Source organism: Protomyctophum parallelum (genome assembly GCF_964188405.1).
Source record: "Protomyctophum parallelum genome assembly, chromosome: 12".
In the NCBI taxonomy this organism is placed as follows: Eukaryota; Metazoa; Chordata; class Actinopteri; order Myctophiformes; family Myctophidae; genus Protomyctophum; species Protomyctophum parallelum.
Window position 1 is genome coordinate 30,279,011 of NC_139712.1, and position 21,446 is coordinate 30,300,456.

Here is a 21,446-nt window from a genome sequence, read left to right on the forward strand (position 1 = left end):
CTTTATCTTCTGTCACTTTTCTTATTCCCCATACTGGAATACTGTCAGAAAAATGCTTTACACACAGCAATCTAGTCTATGTAACACGGTAGTCTTTGTGCTACACTTTACTTAATGCAAACACGGTATCTTTATGTTTTATCTGACAACAGCGCCAACTCAAAGCTCGTCTAGACTAATTCAGTGTATTCAAATTACCTTTAGGTGATGGCAAATTCTCTGTCAGACTTCAACACAATCCCATCTGGACAGTAGGACAAAGACGTTTTAATGAAAAACAGTGGATTAAGAACCTCAACACGGATTTTCCTGGAGGCTTAAACATGCCTAAAATCAGATCTTGAACACAACAAAACTTAAACTCAGGATTAAACTGGAGAAATCTAAAAGTGATTGGATCAGACTTCCTTCGGATACATGGCGAATGCATTCATTCCTTGCATTGTGCCTACACATGTTGCGACCGAAGTGCACTGAAGTTTTTTAATTCCCCCCCAGCATCCCTATTCTGGGGATGAACGTTACCCAAAAATAGCCGTTTGTAGATCTGCTATTTTAGGCGAATGGATTTGTGTAGAGTGAATTTAGTGAAATAAGAGCATAGGCTACCAATTGTGACCTTTACAGGTCAGTTTGATTAAGTATACAGTAGAGGGTTTAAGACTAAGTGGATCTGAATTTGCAGCTCAACAAAAGCTAATTCATCCTCATAGTGTATGATGGAGGGCAATTTCACAAGAAATTTAAATCTCTGCGATACGATTTTTTTTAAATAGTTTTTTATCACGATAAACGATAATTATCGTCCCATCCCTAGAGACCACAAGCTCAAAATTGAAATTCAATATATACCAACATTATTGATGAACAAGACACGGATTCAACAATACTTTCCAACCCAGTGAAATTAATAACATCAACGTAGCATTCTTTTTAATGTATTTATTCAATGACAGAGGCAGCCAGGCAGCATTGATTCCAGAATAAAAACGGCGACAATGCAACATAAACATTAATAAAAGAAGGACCACAGGTTCAATAACTAAACTATTATTGAAGTGCGTGTTTTGTCTGAACTGCCTCTGTAATGTGCTCACAGTAAATATTCAGAATACGTTGAGAATTCTAACTGGTCAAGAATTGTTACAGCCTTTTCTAGGCACAGTGATTAAACTTAACTCGAATCATTCAGAGTCTTGAACGTTTAAGTCATGCAGTGGTTCTCAACCTCACGTGATTTTAGAGGGGTCCCCACATGACAGTGAATTGACGATTTAAGGATTTCTTTTTCCTTTATTGATAGGATGAAAGTAGTCTGACAGGAAATGGGGAGAGAGATGGGGGAAAGACACGTGGTAAAGGCTGTCGGTGCCCAGACGGTTGAGCTAACCGCCCGGGCCGATTTAAGGACTTTTAATACTTTTTGAATACCTCAACAAAAAAAATTGAAAAGAAAAAGATAATTTACTGCATCAAAAATAATTAACAAACTATACTATAAAAACTGGTCAAACAATTGTCAAATAATATAAGGAGGAGGCAACAATTGTGAAAATAGCCGATCAAGCTCACAACACTGTTGTTAGCTTAGATGTACATCTGCTATTTTCAAAATATTTATCTGTGGAACCGAATCACACAGAATTGAATGCCTCAAACTCCTACAATTCCAAGTGCTTGTCAGGGTGAGGGGGGTCCAGTTCAACTATGATTATTTTGGGAGCTCACAGCCTGAAAAGGTTGAGGACCACTGAAGTAATGAACACAGTTTGTACTTACTACTTTATGGAGGGAGAGAGGTGACAGGTTTGAGCTAATGGTACCCTCCGACATTTTCACATGCTGAACCAAAACAATTGACCACCCCAAGGATGGTAGACAGACAGACAGGCGAGCGCGCAAGCGCGCGCACACACACACACACACACACACACACACACACACACACACACACACACACACACACACACACACACACACACACACACACACACACACACACACACACACACACAGTCTAGAGCATTAAGGTCCCAGGGGGTCCCCACCCCAGTAAAATGTGTCAGTATAGCTTACAATCATTTTAACCATATTAAAAAATAAATAAATAAAATAGCAGATACTGTATACAGACCTATTTTTTAAAGATCTTGCAAATTTGTGCAAATCTTTGAATATATAGGCCTATATATTTTCGAAGAGAACATTTGAACTCACATCTTTGCTTGAATCTGGAGTTCCTGGGCACGTTTTTATTAGTTAAAAAAAAAGGGGGTCTGCAGCCAAATACATTTGGGGGTCCTTGACATGAAGAAGTTTGAGAACTAGAGCAGGGGTCTTCATGTTTTTCAGACCAAGGACCCTTTAGCTGAGAAAGAGATGCAGCAGAGTATAACATTATGTTGCAGATTAAACCTTTTTCATAGATAGCTTTATAGACTTATAGACACTTGATCAGTGTCTTTATAAATTAATGTTTTCACAAACCTCTTTCCCAAAAATAAGCGATCTACAAACTCACAACACATTGTCCCAGAATGAGGATGACCATATCAAACACATTCTAACCACTTTAACCATATTTTATACGTTGGCTATTAAAAAATAGCAGATACCGGTATACAAGGTCATACATAGTGCGTCACTTTAAGCTTGTAGATCATCTATTTTGGAAAAAACATGAAAGTCTTTGAAACATACTGTATCATTTTTAAAGCGGACATTTTAAACTTAAATCTTTGCTTCTGACGGTCCCTGGCACAAAATGTTTTTGAGATGGGTGACCTAGGTGCAGCCAATATCATTTTGATTTTCCTTGACATAAATAACTTTGCGAAGCACTACCCTAGGGGTCCTGGACCCCCTATTGATGACCCCAGGTCTAGAGACACACACGAACACAGAGACAAACACTCTCACATTTGTGTGCACACAGATACATATACATACACACAGGTACGCCATTCATGCAACCGTGACAAGCCATACCAACATGACAAAGAATTAAGACATCTATGTGGTCCCTCAGTGGAGAGGCTGGTGACACTTGAGGGAAGCCATTTCAAAGCCTAATCTATACTTTGCTCACCCAAAAAATAACAGATTTTCAAGAAAAGAAAAGCGACACATACATAGCAGACATTGAAGGGGGGAAAAAACGTGACAATACGCCATGTATTTTCTCTTGAGTATCAGTTATTTTTGGTCATGTGACACCATCCTATGACAAAGTATAGGTTACACTCAAGTCTCAAAGTCCATTTGGTTGACAGATAAACCTTTCCCTGCATGCTGTTGTCCGCTCACTATAGTCTCGCGAGCCAGACTGGTGCCTGCCACGATTTCCAAATGCTTCCATCATACAGTAGGATAAGGATAAGGCCGATGCGACGCCTCCTCCTTCCATTTCGTCTTCACAGTCAGAATCATCTAAGCATAATATGCTATATATTATATAGCTTGCTGCTTAGCAGAAATGGAAATTCAAAAGTAAAATGTAAAGATATATTTTAAAATATATTTTCATGAAAGGAAATGATGAGGTGACAGCTTCCTGTCTCGGCTTTCGGGAGGAGTAACGCGTTCCGCGTCTCTATCATTCAGGAGGTGTAGTTTCAGAATTCAGCATTCGGAGATCGTGGAATAGTTGTCTGGCTACGCAAGACTAAACCTCTCTCTAACTATCGCCATTGCAGTTTAAAACAAAACAGACAATATCCTCCTTTACTAATATCTGGGTTTCAAACTTTTTGCCAGAAGCCATCATTAAACCCCTGGTCTCCTACTACGTAGGTGCAGAATTCAAGTTCAACAGGCTAAGTATTTTGGGCTAGATTTAAAAAATACAAATAAATGCTAAAATACTTTAACAGCACATTTCTCTCTAAAGCAGAAATTCAAGTGGTAAAACAGCCACAGTGAACTCACCACCAAGCCACCGCAACGGAAACAAAACCACATATGCTTTTTTTCTCCTTTTCTTTATAAAGACATAAAAACTCTTATCACAATTAAGCTTTTTGTATAAAATGTACATCAGAAAAATATGCGAGCGCATCCTCATTGTAAATAGTGTCCTGTTTGACGTCACTGCTCCTTCACTCTTAGGTCTTGTTCTTATATACAGTATAAAGGTGAGTCTCTCTGAATATTGATCACATATATAAAATAGATGATGACAGCAGGGGGTGGTGGGGTGGAAAAAAGGGGCACGCTTTTATTTTGACAAGCGAAGTCTTCACAAGCGAAGTCTTCAGCCAGTTGAAGGTAGAAGGGCTCGTCTGTGCTCAACAGGGGCAACTTCAATCAGACCAGAGAGAATATAATACCTGGGCACTTCAAGAGAGACCGTACGCAAATAAAATGCTGGAGAACTCGTATTTATCATTTTACAGGGGTGACTGACGTGTTGACTTGCGTCTTCCTGTTTGACTCTTAGGTAAGGATGGTATGAAGATTTCATGTCACGATTACAGTGTATGCATGCATTTCATTGAGCAGCATGGAGCATTGGAGTTTGGAAGCGCTCGTTGGAAATCACTCAACGATCCTCGTACCACCTGTTTCTAAATGTCAAACACTGCAGGAGGCAGCAGGATGTTGAGTTATTAAAAACGAGCACTTCCAAACTCTGACACTTAAAAAAAAAATCACCTGCATGGAATTTCTTGACAGAAAGTAGCTCATAACATGTCTACGGTGGACTTTTATGAAACAAAAGAAAGAGGATAATCCAAGCTTTCTGTACAGCTGCAATGTTGGTGAGTTTACTGTTTTTGAATATAGCCTACAATCAGCTGTCAAGACCAGAAAGTAGTTGGGTTTTTTTTGCCACTCAGTAGGCATTCCCGCATAACTTCCGGGTACAATGATGTCATGCGATAAACGATAATAGCGATTATCGTCCCATCCCTACTCTCAGGAAGACAATAGTGGAAACGTCAGTATAACCCCAGGCAAAATGATGAATACCTGCAGGCCAGTCGAGTGCTGCAGTATAGTGCTGTTGGTTGTTGGTCTCTGGTGGGGGTGTCTCTTAGATGTGGGAGGCTTTGTCTCTGTTGATGAACAAGGTCTCCTGGCAAAAAGGGTTGACCAGCACCACGCTGCTGCCCCCGTAGTCTCCGTTAGGGGGCAGACAGGTTTCATGCTCCTATAAACACACACAGGCACGCACGACACACACATTAACACGGGTAGCTCACAGTTATATTAGAACATTTCCCCCCTCTCTTTTGCACATACTGTAATAGACTAGTGTTTGTATTTGGTGTCGACGACATCATTGTGTATGCTATGTTGACAAATTGAATACATAGGGCCACAATGGTCCTTTTAGCTTTAATGTATGTACCTTTGTGCTGTTCACATTTCTGACAGTATTCAATCAATGAATACATCAATCAATCAATGTTAGAGAGCTCAACACTCACTACTACAAGACACACATCTATACTATAGGAGTCAAGTCACTAGTACAGAAAAGTGGTTGAGAATGAGAAAGTAGAGCGGAGGGTTTTAGTCAGTGTTGCCATGTGTGCTTATTATAAACAACTTTATGGGCTTGATTTTCTGTAAAGTCGCTTGTAAATATTGGTGGTTGCTGGGTTTTTTGTAACCTGACGCTGCCAGATCCAAGAAGCTTGCTACACAAATTTGTTTCACAGCTTATTGGGATCTGGGATCTCGGAAGCAAATTCGATGACGGGGCTGTTCCTTTTTTTCAAGATACTTGTTAGATGATTGGATGGGACCGTCTGTCGATCACCGTGTGGGCGTGCAAACACAACCAATCATATTGACGTGTCTATATAGCTTCACATCCGGTTTCGCACATATCCCGCCCTTAGCTCACGCTGATTGGTTCGAACCACGGAGCAGTTCGGTGTTAGCTCAACTCCCTGAGAGATCCCAGATGGTTGCTGTGTTGGGGAACATGGTTACCCAATACCGCCCCCATCTGGCAGAGTCAGGTTAGGTTTTTTGGGGGTTTGTTTCTGAAGTATAGTTGCTTATTTTGGGCACTCTTGTTTAATTCTCGAACACCCAAATTAATATGTAATTTTCCGCCTATCTCCACCTGAAAACATTTTGTGACAGGAACCCTCTTCACCAGTTGAAATGTTTTAAAAATATTTCATTATTTTTCACTTTTTTCCCAAGATGTTTTTGGAAAATAGCATCGTGACACGTTATTTTGAAATAGCCAATGTGAAGTATATATAGCTTTAAAGTGCTCATGTGGCCTATAAAAGTTGCTTCTTTGTTGTGCAGCTCAGGCATTTTGTCAGTGTTTGTTTCCAGACTTCCAGGCGTCTAGGCGCGGCGGTTTTCCGCTCAGAGCCGGCGTCTCTTTCGGGTTTTTAGACAGCTGGTGGATGGAAAATGAAGCTGGAACGCGGCGTCCATTTGCCGCAGGGGCAAGCGTTTCAGGGAATCTGGCCGTCGCGGCATTCAGCCGCGTGGGTGGAGCTTAATTTCCATTCACCAGCTGTCTAAAAACCCGGAAGAGACGCCGGCTCTGAGCGCCTAGACGCTCAAGTCTGGCAACAGCTAGAGAGAAACAGAAATGTACTGACAGCGCTGAGAGAGAGAGAGAGAGAGAGAGAGAGAGAGAGTCCTGTAAGGATGACAGAGGTGAGTCAGCAGTTAGCAGCAATACTGGGAGGGAGGTGTGAAAAGAGAAAACGATTTGTTCTGCAATCTGCAGGAGCAGTCCGATGAGGGGGCTGTTAAAACGCTACAATTTGTACAATGGTCAAATATGCTGTGCAATCATCGTGTTCTTCCACAGTTATGATGTATAATTGTGTCCAATAAAGGCCGTTCCTTTCAAAAGCAGCAAAAGTAGCAGGTCAGCGAAAGCTCGAATCACGATCTGTTACTTTTGATGCGTTTGTGTATGACGCCGTAGGATGATCAAGTAGGGCGTTTGTTTAAGAAAAAAAACATGAAAGAGTTTAGAATATGGAGATAATGGAGATAAGAGGTTTCTGCCTGACAACAACGTTATAGTAGCTAACATCAGGAGAACTGTGGCAATTGGGGGGGGTGGGGGGGGGGGGTGAAATACTACAGGATGTGCGGCTAACAGCCAGCTAGCTGCTCTAGAGCAGTGGTTCTCAAACAGTGGTCCGGGGACCACCAGTGGTCCTCGAGAGGTTCCAGGTGGTCCCCTGCTAAATGATGGAGAGAGTTGGTAACCAAATGGACCCTTAAAGATCTTTAACTCTTGAGAGTGTAAGAGTAAAACCTTTGTTAAACATTCTGCATTACAAAAGTTTTCACTTTTATAGAATAAAAATAATTGTTATTATAGAATGTAAAATAATTGTTATTTTGATCAACGTTCGCCTTCTCCTATGGTACCACATCAATACAATACAGCATGGATTTGTGGACAAATCCAAGCAACAAAATAATATTTAGTTCTTAATCTGCGGTGCCAAATCTCATCAAAATGACGGTCGGTTCAAATGCCGAATAAATACTGGACCTCGATATGTGAAAAGGTTGAAAACCACCACTACGGGATGTGTGCAGCTAACAGGCAGCTAGCTAGCTCTAGAGAGACGGCGAAGCGGGCATAACAACACCTGGGTGTCATGTCACCAGGAGGAGCATCCTAAACATGAGCCAACGCGGGCACGGCTCTCCTGTCCCACAGGGCACAGACAGACAGACAGACGACAAAGAGAAGGAGGGAAACAAAAAGAGACGGAGACAAAGGGAATAAAAAGAGACTCTGTGAAACGGCAGTGATGGAAAAAAAAAGTGCTCACATTTTCTATACTCTATAATGTAAAAGTGTCGGAAATGTGGAAATGCTCTGTTACAAGTAAAATTCAGGAATTCAAATTGTACAAAAGTATTGGCACCAAATGTACCTAAAGTACCAAAAGTTAAAGTATAGTCATTGTGCAGAATGTCCCATTTATAGTTTTCAAATCTTTTGAAAATAGCAGATCGTCAAAACGCAATGTGAGCTTGTAGATAGACTATTTTCAAATGGCCCAAATGTATATAGGGCCAAGTGGTTAATGTATGTTTTGTAATAATAATCAAAATCTAAAGGAATTAGTAACTAAAGTTTTCAAATAGATGTAGTGTAGTAAAAGTACAATATTTGGATCCAAGATGTAGTGGAGTAGAAGTAAAAGTATTGGGAATTGAAAATACTCAAGTAAAGTAGAAATACCTCAAAATTGAAGTAGGCCTACAGTACTTAAGTAAATGTACTTAAGGTAAAAAAAAAATAGTAATAATAATAATAAAAGAATGAAATGGAACAAAGCAATGCAATGCACATCACAATAATGTGATTTATTTTTTAAATAGTTCTTACTAAAGTCAAGTTCAAGCTGTTCCCTATACTTGCAATACTGTCCCTTCCACAGCAGATGGCAGTGTAAGCCACCTAAAACACGCTGCGGTAGTTACTGTAGAAGGGAGGGAATGTGCAGAAGGAAACTTTGCACTGCTATTTTTCAACAAGGTTGGACTCCATGAGCCCATTGGAAGTCCCTGCAATGTATTATATTATTCATATCTTTATTCCATTTTAGATACCGGTAATGATTTAAAATATACAAACTGTGTGCATATAATTAAATGCTTAAATCTATTGTGAACCGGTGAACTACTACCTCTTGACATCACGCACACGTAATATGTAAAATGTCGCTGTCGAGCAGAAACCTTTTATCTCCATATTTGTGTGTGGGTTTTTTTGCCCATAAATGATAACGTCCCTACTTACTCATACTGCAGAAAATCAGCTATAGCTAATGTGAACATGGTATATTTAACTATTTTATTGCGGCTAAGGTAAACAGAGATATTTTTTTTTTTTGTGATCAAAGTTTTTTTATTAATGTTCACACGAATATATTATACAACATTTTTCGAACATTTCTTTCCCCCTTTTTTCCCTCCCCTCCCCCCAAGTGAGAGAGCCACAACCCCGGTATCTTGCACCAAGAGATAAGTTTTAACGTCCCATAGCTGGTGGTGACGGAGGCGTTGCATAGCAACCGGATCAATGTTAAAAGCTGCCGTGGGGCTAAACCAGTATATACAAGGAGTATATAGTATATATACGACAATTTTGTATTGAGCTCCTAATATCGTCGCGTTGTTCAATCCACCTCAATCTGCACAGCCGCAATTCAGAGAAAAAGGCCTCTAAAGATCGTCGCTCCCAATAGCATTGTACGGGCCGCCATCTTGGGGAGCGCAAAACACAGCGAGCTGAGCGTTGCCTAGCAACCGGGAGCCGGCCCGCTTTTATGGTAAATATTAGCGAGACGATTATGAACGAATAAAAAGCCCCAAAACACGTTAAAGGCATTTTTGCCGCCCTGGGAATGAATTGAAAACACCTAAAAAGCGTTCCTGGCGGTGGATGAGTAAAAAACAAACAATCATTAGTTTCTTTTACCTCTGCCTCCAGGGAGTGTATCTCTCGGGGCAGCTCCACAGCGTGCCTGTTGAAGTAGTCCATGGTGATGGCGTTGTTCCAGTAGCTCAGGTTGTTCTCCTGGTTCGACGACTTCTTCTTCCTTCTCATGCAGCACACCGTCAACAGCACAGCTGTAGACCCAGAGCACACAGGGAGCATAGAATTAAGTGTAGCCTTAACATTGACCGCCATTGGCGCTTTGTTTTTTGTTTTCTATATAGGAAACGAGAAGTGTAACTTACAGCACGAGGAAACGGGCACGCTGATGGCCAGCACCATCCACACGATGTCCATCCTCTTCAGGCAGATGGTGGAGTGCTCCGGGGGCTCCTCCAGCGCGGGGCCGGAGCTGTTGCTCTGCTCCCAGGGCTCACTGGTGGTGGCCGGCACCAGCCGGTTCAGGAAGTTACCGCTGGCTGTGGACGCCGCTTCCGAGCCGTTCCCCTTGGCGGCCAGGCCGCCGCCGCCGCCGTCGGCCGCACTGCCGTTAGAGAGCGGTCCCCCGCCGGCGGTGAGGTTCCCCGGCAGCAGCGACGAGCGGGGTCCGAGAGGGCGGGCGTTGTCTGTGCCGTTACCTGTTGCGAGTGGTGGAAAGTAACTTAGTACATTTACTTAAAGTACTGTGCTTAAAGGACCACTTCACCACTTTTCAACCCAGCTTCATATAATAGGTCCTCACTAATAATCATGATAGATTTTCTACTCAGTCTGTGTCTCATGGAAGGGCTGCCTGTGGGCAGTTCAGAAACCTGTCCACCAGTGACATCATCGATGGGGAATCCAAGCTAATAGAAACTGCAGGCGTTCTAGTCCTGAAAAGTTGCAATGCGAAAATGGAAGCCATCATTCTCACGATAATAAAAATCACACCTGTGTGAAGTGAGGGGCGCTAATATATTAAATTCTAACTCATTTTGATTAGGAATTAGGTGATCTAATGATGATGTAAAACAAACGGTGTCAAAACAAACATTAAATTATCTTTATTGTTAATAGCATTTAATGTTATGTAGGGACAAGATGACACATTTTCCCGACATTGTCAATGGTGTTTTTAAAACAAACATTGAACTAAAAACAAACATTAAACCTGTATATAGGAGAAAACACATCTAAACACTCTTGTTTCTGAACTGCCCACAGCCCTCCTATGAGACACAGACTGAGTAGAAAACAATGGTGGCATTTTCATGAAGTGGTCCTTTAAGTATAATTTTGAGGTATTTGTACTTTACTTGAGTATTTCCCATTTCCAATAAATTTAATTCTACTCCACTACAACTCCGATCCAAATATTGTACTTTCCTCCTTTCTTCCTTATTTTAAAACTTTAGTTACTACTAATTACGTTGTAGATTTTGATTATCATTTGAATTGACCACTTCAGCCTTACAGCATATACATTTCGGCCATTTGAAATAGCCAATCTACTTGTAGATCTGCCATTTTCAAAAACTTAGAAAACTAGAGACGGGACATGCTTTCTTCTTTTGGTACTTAAAGTAATTTATACCAATACATTAGTACATTAGTACATTTTTAATTCGGGACTTTTACCTGTAACAGAGTATATCTACATTTCAGTATCAACACTTTTACTAAAACAAAATAAATGTGAGCAGCCTACTTTCCCCTCCACCTGGAGGTGCGAGTGGCGTCATAGGAGGCTCCTCCCCCTCGACGGCGGTGTCGTTAGTGACAGTGCGGTTGGCCGGGGTCGGGGGCGGGGTCGCGGCGGCGGGGCCGCCGGGCTCCAGAGCCGACGACGGGGAGGTGGCGTTCTCAGGCGGCGGCGGGCTCTGACCCGGAGCTGCGGACCCCCCTGTGGCCTTGGGCTCGGTCACCAGCTCCTCGGTGGGGGGCTCGCTGCCGCCGCCGCCGTGCACCTCCCTGGCGGTGATGGTGTGGGGCGGGGGGGCCTGCTGCTGCAAATTAGAATTAGAAGGAAAAAAAAGATTAGTATTATATTTTTCGTTAACTGAACTCAATAAAAACTACAATATTTTTTTTTAATAAACGATAACTAACTGAAACCGTATTGTGTGTTTACAAGGTCACAGGTCTCCACCGGGGCAGGTCAGATTGTGGCCTCCTGGTGGTGCTATAATAGGTCAATGTGAAAAAGGTGCCATTTGTTCTTATGCCTTTGATGACAATTGGATGATTTGAGGCATTTTGTTCCAAAGATGTGTTTTGCAAAAATCCACCTGTTGGTGGCTCTATAAGAGGCCAATGTGAAAAGGTGTGTAACGATTTGCGTAATGTGTTTTACAAAAGTCGGCCTCCTGGTGGCGCTAACAGGCCGAACATTTGGGGCAGAGGTTCATCGTTGGCATCCAGGGAGTGTGTGTGCAACAGACGGACGGACACACACACACGGACACACACACACACACACACACACACACACGGCCGCAAAACATACTCTCTCCCCATGCCTTCGGCCTGGTGGAGACAATAACTGAAATTACAGACCGTTAGTTTTCTTTTTGAATATTTGGCGGTTCATCTGTAACTGAATACATTTTAAAATGCTACGTTTTTATAATACTTATCCTTTCAATCCTGCACCTGACAGATAACCCAAAGTATAAAAAAATTAAATAAAACGAACACTAAAACTATTAGCACTTAAAAAAAAATATACTAATAATAACTAGCAAATCCGCACTCAAAACTAATTAAAACTAACTGAATTAGAAAAAATATAATATTCAAAACGAACTAAAACTAAACTAAAATGAAAATCACACCTGTGTGAACTGAGCGGTGCTGGCTGCAGTTATAGTGCTCAGTGTGGCTGCTCAACAGTGTGTGACCCGAATGCGACACCAATCAACTGCAGGGGTAAATGGGTCGTACCACAGACAGACAGACAGACAGACATACAGACATGCACACACGGCCAGTTATTGGAGCGGGTCGGGCACCGCTCAAAAATCCAAAACCATTACAACCTTTTTGGGGGGTTTGTTCCGGTCACGCTCCCTGAGAGTCAGGCCTCGGGCACGGTCAGCTTGACCCAGCGAGGAGGAGGAGGAGGAAGGCTGGAGCTCGGTGGTGACAAGGTGCTGAAGCCCACTGGGGTCGGTGGGTTCCTCCATGGTTAACTTCTGAGGCTCCGAGTGATGATGTGTGGGCGCCGGGGCCGTGGCGGCGAGCTGGCCATCCAGGACGTCTCCTCTTTCAAAGGCAGGCCGGGACAGACGAGCGAGGGAGCCTTTTGGGGCTCCCCTGGTAGTAGCAGACTCCGCCTCTCTATGTGGGACGACGGTAGGGCCGCCGCTGCCCCCATCCCGGTTTGGACCAACGGTTTCTGGGCCAGTAGGGGCTTGGACCACCCTGGCGGCCGAGTCGCTTTGGTCGTCGGCGACGTGAGTGCTCGGCTGCTGGAGCCGAGGGCCGGGATGAGGCCTCACGGTGTCGCGGTCGCGGCCGGGGTCCGCGGTGACGCCGCCAAGCCTGTCGTCGAGGGAGCCGTCGAGCACTGCCAGCGTGGTGAGGACGGTATCCGCGAGGGGACGAGGAGCCGCCGCTCGCCCCTCCCCCCCGTGGGAGAAGGGGAGGAGCCACTCGCCGTCGCTGCCGGAGCCCTCCGGATGCCAGTCGGGTCTGGGGGCAACGGTGGGGACAGGGAGGGGCGCTGCCATGGAGACAGAGTCCTGTGCTGATAACACCACCCCTGCTGGCAGCAGCGCTAGGAATGCTAGAACACCTAGAGATGGAGGGATGGGAGAGAGACAATCACCCAGGGAGTTTGAAAATCACGCAAATGTTTAACCCATTTTGACAGTTTGCTGAAAAAGCTGTTTCTATGTCAGTCTTTCTTCAATTAAAAAAAAAAAAGCAGACCTACAAGCTCGTAGCGCGCCACCGAGTGGCGCGCTATGAGCTTGTAGATCTGCTATTTTTCAATAGCTAAAGCATGACATGATGCGAACACCAAAAGGGGTTCCCGCCCAAAATGGGTTAAATATATCCATCCAAATGAATGCTAAAATATTGAAATACTGCAGTCAACTTTCAAAAGTATAAAGCTATCGTCTCCTGGATGTATCTCTGACAGAAAATGCACAATCTTTTGTTTTATAGTTTCACAAGATAGTATTACTCAAAGTGTTAATGTAACACAGCTCTGTATACGTTTATTTGATTGTTTTGTTCCACCTTTGCTTTGGTAATGTAAACATGTTTTCTCATACCAAAGCTCCTTTGAATTGAATTGAATTGAATTGAGAAAGAGAGAGAGAGAGAGAGAGAGAGAGAGAGAGCAGTTTTGTTTGTGAATGTGGATCTATCTAAACACACGCACGCACGTATGCGTGTTCGAGTGCGTTTGTGTGTGATGTGTGACGTGTGCGTGTGCATGTGTGTGTGTGCACATATGTCAGGGGCAGTCAGTCAGTAATTCCATCCATTTCTTTAGCAAAAGGCCTTAATGCACACCTCAGAAGGCTAGTGACAGGTGCGTAGGACAATAGAGCATACAATAAAATGGGTATCTTTGAAAAACAAAGAAAAGGTTGCCAAAATATTGCTCTTTATAGGGTCGACGTTTCGGTCGATTAGACCTTCAGTAATTACATCCATACATAACACCCCTTCTCTCAAAGCTCACCGCTTAGCAATACGTAGGTACAATACAATTGACTATACAGTACTTCCCCTCTCGGCCACGTCTTGCATCCATTACACCACATCAGGCTGTATTCAACTGCACTGCAGTGAATGCTTTAACCACATCACTTTGTGGATGGATGGATGATGGATGGATGTTAACCGCACTAAATGTGTTCCGGTGGCCTCTGTGCATGTACCACATGCGTAGCGCATTTGGTGCTCTCTTATTTCACACAAACCCATTTGCCAAAAATAGCAGATGTACAAGCTCACAATGCGACGTGCTGTGAGCTCATACGTAGATCTTTCTGTGCCGAACGTTCCCCCCAGAATAGGGTCTAGGGATGCTGGGGGTTCAAGTGGTTAACAAAAGTGCCATTTGATGTTTAAAGTATATTTTGATTATCACGGTAATATCGTTAATCACAATTGTTTTTTCCAGTCCCAACTATATGATGCACAGATCATCGCCCATGTGATCAGGTGTTGTGGTGGCTAACTTTCTTTTTTTTTTTTTCAACAATGTATTTATTTTCCTTTTTTACACACACAACTGACAGTACAAACATACAAAAAACAACAATGAACATTACAAGACAATTACTGGTATAAAGAAAGCAAAACTGGTGGCTAACATTTACTATTATTCTCTCTCTGTAACTATGGAAACCTAATTTAAATCTTGAGAGAGACGGGAGAGAAAGAAAGGGGGGGGGGGGAATCAATCAAGTGTGCTCACCATTATCATGGATGTTGTTTATAGTACATTTGTGGGGACACAACTACTGTATACGCGCAAATTGAACTTGAATAATAAAACATGTCGAGCCCCCGATTTCTAACATGGTTCTCTGCTTCACTACTACAGTATATATTTATTTACATAAATAATATAGTACAAGCTTTTTATCAAGAATTGATCATATCACCATGGTCCACATACTGTACAGTGTACACTGTACAAAAGAATATTCTTCAAAAGGGCACATTTCTGTCCAGAGGGCAAAGGGCAGGTGCTCTCGCACTACCTAGTGCACCAGAGGCGTATCTACAATAAGGCGAGGCGTCCACCTGTCCAAATACATACACTGAGGACAAAAACAAGACCTGAGAACTATTATGGAGACACAAAGAGCCTTCTTTGTTGGAGACACAAAGATTCAGTGGCGTGCACAGACATTTAGAGGGGCAGGTGCTCAAGAGAAAAAAGGGCACCTTGTGCAGCGCGCGGAACCGGTCGGTTACCTTAATTAATAGGTGTGAGATTTATAGATTTTGGGCCAAAATAATATATTAGAAGCTTTTTATCAAGAATTGATCAATGTCACCATGGTCCACATACCACGTACAGTGTACACGGTACAAAAACAAATACAAATCAAAAAGGGCACATTGCTGTCCAGAGGGCAAAGGGCAGGTGCTCTAGCACCACCTATCACAGTCTATCTGTGCACGCCACTGCAAAGATTAAAACACAATTTTACGTTTAACAGTTATGTAATTGTGTATTAATTGCTTGTTATATGTAGACCTAGATTATGTAATATGAGAGAGAGAGAGAGAGAGATATTAAACAGATTTGCTCACGGGAGATACTCAGATTGATTCAAGTTTATAGCCAAGCTGGAGTTTTTTTTGTTGCGGTGCAGTCTGCATAATGTGCATGTGTGCTGTTTATTCCCCTCCATGCCAGTCTCAAGGCCAAGTTATTAGAATAAGAGGGGTGTAATTAGTGAGTCGCATGCATATTAATCAATGCGCTACATCTCCAGACCTGACTGCCTTGGAGAACAGCACTCTACTCTACTGTTGTCCGGAAGATTGTGCATATTGCCCACAAAGCCCGGGGGGGAGGGGGTTAGCTACCTAAATTAATGTTTAGCGTTCTGCTAGTTCCATTCCATAACTTGGCAAAAGTAAAGGCAGTTTACAACAAACACAGCCTTTCAAAATAAAAGCGTTTCCTTTCCATTTCATTCCGGGGTCTGTTGTTACAGTAATAGCAATAGTAAAAACAAAAGGATCAACTAAAACAGGAAAAAGACATGCAATGGTCTAAGTAAAAGCAATGCTAAAGAGGTGTGTCTTAAGATTTAATTATTAAAAATGTCCACAGATTCAGAGAACCGTAGATCCCTATATAAACACTAATATATATATATATATATATATATATATATATATATATACACACACACACACACACACACACACACACACACACACACACACACACACACACACACACACACACACACACACACACACACACACACAGCAAAAGATGAGACTGGGCGTAGTATAGTATAGTATAGTATAGTATAGTATAGTATAGTATAGTATAGTATAGTAGCCTATAGTATAGTATAGTATAGTATAGTATAGTATAGTATAGTATAGTATAGTATAGTATAGTATAGTATAGTATAGTATAGGCAACCTTTTGGACTTCAATGACACCACATCGAAAATGTAATATTTCCAACAGATTGTGTAAAACAAGCTTAATTTATTTCTCTTTGGAAATGTTTTCTTCACATCAACATAATGATCATTACACTTAACCCAACTATCCTCCCTGACTCCCTCCCAGTCCCCAGTCAGAGTTAGGAGTTTGAATGAATATAGAATTATGTGCATGGGACTTCATTTAACTGACTAAACGTTATTGAATAAGTAATTTTAAAAGACCCCTGTTTCTCACACTTATGACAGTGTGCCACTGATCACCCTCTCCTGTGCTAATGTTACCCGAGCCTATGGTTGCCTACCCCTGTAGTACAGTACAGTACAGAGTCCACTGCACATTTCCTGTGTTTCATGAAACAAACAGTACACTATGGTACATTTCGGTACAGTACAGTACAGTATGAGTATAGTACAGTAGTGGACAGCAGATTGGCCGTTGCGCGTATAGAGCACGACCCTCAATCACCCATTCGAATGCAAATGCATGCCTTTCAGCCTTTGTATCCTACTGTCTGGCAGGTATATCTCTTTGAAAACCTTTAGTGCTACTGATTGTGCGTGGGGACGACGACATTTATGCCTGGTGCAACCTATACGTTGTTCTACCCTTGATGCCGACGCGCTCTCTGTGTCTCATCAGCTATTGCTATACATGTAGCAACATAACTATTTAAAAAAATAATTAATCAAGATTTTTCAGAAACCTTAGGTCAGGTCCTAGAAGGCATTCCCAGATTCGGCCTCATGGCATCAATGGGTTAACACATCTTGCCTGCCCAAAATGTAATTCCTGGAAACGCCACTGCTGTGCTCGCCACTGAGGGTGAGCATGATGAACAGTGAGTTTAACGTCGTTTATCGTCGTTTATCAAATTCAAGTTTTCTGTTCGAATGTATGGGCTGTCAAGGCCAGAAAGTAGTTTTTTGCCACTCAGTAGGTGTTCCTATAACTTCCGGGTTTGATGATGTCATGCGCATACCCTCTATTCCCGAACCCGGCGACCTTTTCTGCACGTCACTCCCCGTCTCTCTCTCTCTCTCTCCGTTTCCTGTCTCTCTCTCTCTCTCTCTCCGTTTCCTGTCTCTCTCTCTTGTGTACTTTCAATAATGACAGAAAAGACCAAAATATATATTTTATTCACGATCATGCTTTTTCTTTGATTGTAGGAGAACAGCCTCCTCCCCCAATGTCAACAAGACCAAGACGTAGACCGAAGCAGAGCAGCACGCGCCGATGGAGCTGCACACACACACACACACACACACACACACACACACACACACACACACACACACACACACACACACACACACACACACACACACACACACACACACACACACACACACACACACACACACACACACACACACACACACACACACACACACACACACACACACACACACACACACTCTCTCCCTCTCTCCTTCTTGGATTATTGACTTTACAAGACTGTTTGCTGAAATCCTTTTTCTGTTGTGGGATGCCAAACACACTATTCAAGAGCCATGCCATGTGTTCACTGGTGTTGCAGATTGCCATACAATCATTTCTTAATTCACTACATCAGTACAATACTAATTCTATTCTATATGCTGCAATATTGTTTTAACCACTTCCAACCTGGCTCCCTATTTCGGGCATGTCATTGTAGGCAACATGTTTTTGACAATAGCAGATCTATCCGCTCACCACATGTCACGTACTGTATGACGTGTTGTGAGATGTCCGATGGTTTGTACTGTAGATCGCCGGCTATATTCGCTACTACGAATACAGGTGTGTGCGCCATGAGATTCTGGCACGTAAAGTTGGACAAGCACTGAGGTGAACTCATTCATCTTATTCCCTCGAATTCAATCACAGACTCCCCACCGAAGAGGGTGTCTTCCATTAACCAGGCCTGTCACGTTCATAATCCATGGAGCTCTATACTGCAGTCCTCATGGAGGAGATAACACCCACAGCCACAGTGATTTATGACTGCTAGTCCTTCCTGAAATGATCCAAAGCACTGTTTCACAAACAATGGGGTCGGGGGAAACATTTTCATGCATCGCGAGAAGATATCCCCTTTTTCAGAAAGTTATCCAAAAGTAGGAATATTTTTCTGTTATCCCCGATGTCATCAATATTGGCCAGCAACTCTACTTTGACCTCAAACCCTTAGATCTCCATATATGGATATACAGTATGTCAGAACCTGTTCTGACATTCCATATGTTGATCCTCCCCCATCCATCCTTCCTCTTCGATGTCTCCCTTTTGACTGATACCTGTCTATTCAAACTCTAGACGTCCTGCCCCAAAGTTATTAGTGCAGCCGCGTCCAGCAGCAGGCCACGTCCGGCAACAGGCCCAAAATGAAGGCCCGTCCTACCTGGGCCCTCATCAAATCCTGTACACTCAAGATACTGCCCCTGCTGCCACCCTTATATATCCATATATGGAGCTGACCATAGAGATAAGAGGTTTCTAAACTTGATCATACTATAGCGTCACACAAAAGTATCATAAACAGCAGATCCACAAGCTCTAAACGAGCCACGAAGTGACGCATTTTGAGCTTGTATAAGTGCTACTTTTTATGGATTCGTCTATGGTGGTATGATGGCTGGGGACCCCCTGGAACCTCCCCAAGGACCCCCTGGAACCTCCCCAAGGACCCTCTGGGGACCCCCTGGAACATCCCCAAGGACCCCCCCGGGGACCCCCTGGAACCTCCCCAAGGACCCCCTGGAACCTCCCCAAGGACCCTCTGGGGACCCCCTGGAACCTCCCCAAGGACCCTCTGGGGACCCCCTGGAACCTCCCCAAGGCCCCCTGGAACCTCCCCAAGGACCCCCCCGGGGACCCCCTGGAACCTCCCCAAGGCCCCCTGGAACCTCCCCAAGGACCCCCAGACCACACCGTGAGAACCACTGTTCTACAGTAGCTAATGTAATTGATATCCAATCTCTGCTGTCTCTACCTGGCAACACGACACTGTGCTGCTGCTGAAAAAAACATGAGGCGCACGCACGTGCACACGCACGCACACACGCACACACGCACACACACACACACACACACACACACACACACACACACACACACACACACATCTGTTTGATGTATGACTAATAAACAAGCATATTAGTATTCATCTGCGGCTTCACACATTAAGAAGCTGTACGTATGTTTTATTGACTAACTCATCATCGGAAATGATAAAGGCTACAAAATGCTTTTTAATTTAACTCATTCTGGGCGGGAACCATAGATTATTAAAAGGATAGAGACTGATCTGGCGCGAAGCTCCACCCCCTCCGCTATTCATGTCAGTGGAAGTTGCTCAGTGGCGTTTTGAAGCACCCGGAAGAACCGTCTACTTCCGCCTTTTTTCGCAGATTCAGCATTTGGGCACCAAATTTTGGTGCCCAAATGCGGAAGTGCAGCTGGGCTTTAACATTGAGCGCTCGGTTGCACGGGGTTTCCTCGTCATGAATCCACGGGTCCGCCTGCAGTCCTTCCTCTTACCACTAGGGCCCAGCGCTTCAATGTTGGAGTGCCTCACTGGCCCCTTGGCGGGAACCCCTTTTGGTGAAGCATTATGTTGTACTTTTAGCTATACTTTTAGCTATTGGAAAATAGCAGATCTACAAGCTCTTAGTGCAGCACCGAGTGCCACGATACGAGCTTGTAGGTCTGCTATTTTTGAAAAATCATATTTTCTGATGGGGGTCGGTGGCCAAATACAGATAATTCTGGGGCTCCTTGACATGAAATAGTTTGAGAACCACATAGAAACATTGGGGTTTTTTTTGTCATGATTTTGTAGAATCGTCCTCATGTCTAAATCTGAGTATGTTAATACAATATAATGTTTACAATCTTTATCGTACAGTATGTTAATACAATAATAACTTGTACAATCTGTATGGTAGAGTAAGTTAATACAATAAAACGTATACAATTGTATTTTGTCTCAAAGGTGTCAAAGGTCATCTCACCTAGACACAGGAGCTGACAGTTTTGACCTGATGGTCAAGATTCAATTTATCCCCTGAGAAAGCAGGCAGGCTCTATTAGCTTAATGGTAAAAATGTCAGCACTTCAGCAAGAAACCGGGTTCAAATCCAAGTTATAGAAGCGTAAAGTTACATTAACCTTTTAACCTCTGCCTTTTGCTGGCCCGTTGGGTTAATCAACGTCAGGTGCGGGGACCACCACAGGGTCTAAACGGAACCTTAACGGTCTGTAACTCTGAGAGTGTACATTTATGTGACACTGTTGTACAAAGCAGGGCATTCATTTACAAAAGAACAAACATAAAAAAAAGTTTAAATATGGAGATACAAGGTTTGTGGTCGACAGTGTAATGAAGAGAAATGATTGAAAGGGCCGGAGAAGAGAACAGCGCTTTTAGGAGCATCCATTATTGCTCTCATTCAAACATGAATGAGAGCAGAAGAATCAAGGTGAGGAGAGGAGGAGGTGGTGATGGGGGGGATTTGCTAAAAGCCTACATTAAAAATAATTGTGTGTGTACAGTATGCATTGCCAATGCATTTGTGTAAGGCACGCAGGCACGCACACGGACACACACACACACACACACACACACACACACACACACACACACACACACACACACACACACAGTACAAAGGTATCGGCGTATAGATGAGTCCCTGTGACATGGACAAAGTGAAAAGAATAAAGAACAAGTAAAAGTACTACGTCATGTGGCTTGGCTGCCATATGACGTAGCTGCTGCGCCCCTACGATTTATTTTTAATAAAAAACTATATAATGTACAATTACAATGTTCTAGTAATATTGATCCTGCTGTTCGACGTACTGCCAACCAGGTGAAGTAATGGAATGCGCATGCCAGATTATAGACACACC

The 21,446-nt window shown here is 43.1% G+C and overlaps 1 protein-coding gene across 3 annotated transcripts in view; it reads right to left on the minus strand.

Annotated features, from left to right (window-relative positions):
• Positions 1-927: 927 nt before the first annotated feature.
• tmem108 (transmembrane protein 108) overlaps positions 928-21,446 on the minus strand; it is a 69,770-nt gene continuing 49,251 nt past the window's right edge. For 2 of the 3 annotated variants that reach the window (XM_083778352.1, XM_083778350.1), the window contains 5 exons: positions 12,418-13,175; positions 11,088-11,385; positions 9,703-10,035; positions 9,440-9,591; positions 928-5,152 (listed from right to left, as the gene is read on the minus strand). In XM_083778352.1, the coding sequence (XP_083634478.1) occupies positions 5,036-5,152; positions 9,440-9,591; positions 9,703-10,035; positions 11,088-11,385; positions 12,418-13,175 (1,658 nt within the window). In that variant the 3' untranslated portion in view covers positions 928-5,035. The remainder of the gene's footprint in view (positions 5,153-9,439; positions 9,592-9,702; positions 10,036-11,087; positions 11,386-12,417; positions 13,176-21,446) is intronic. The other variant, XM_083778351.1, reaches the window with a different exon arrangement.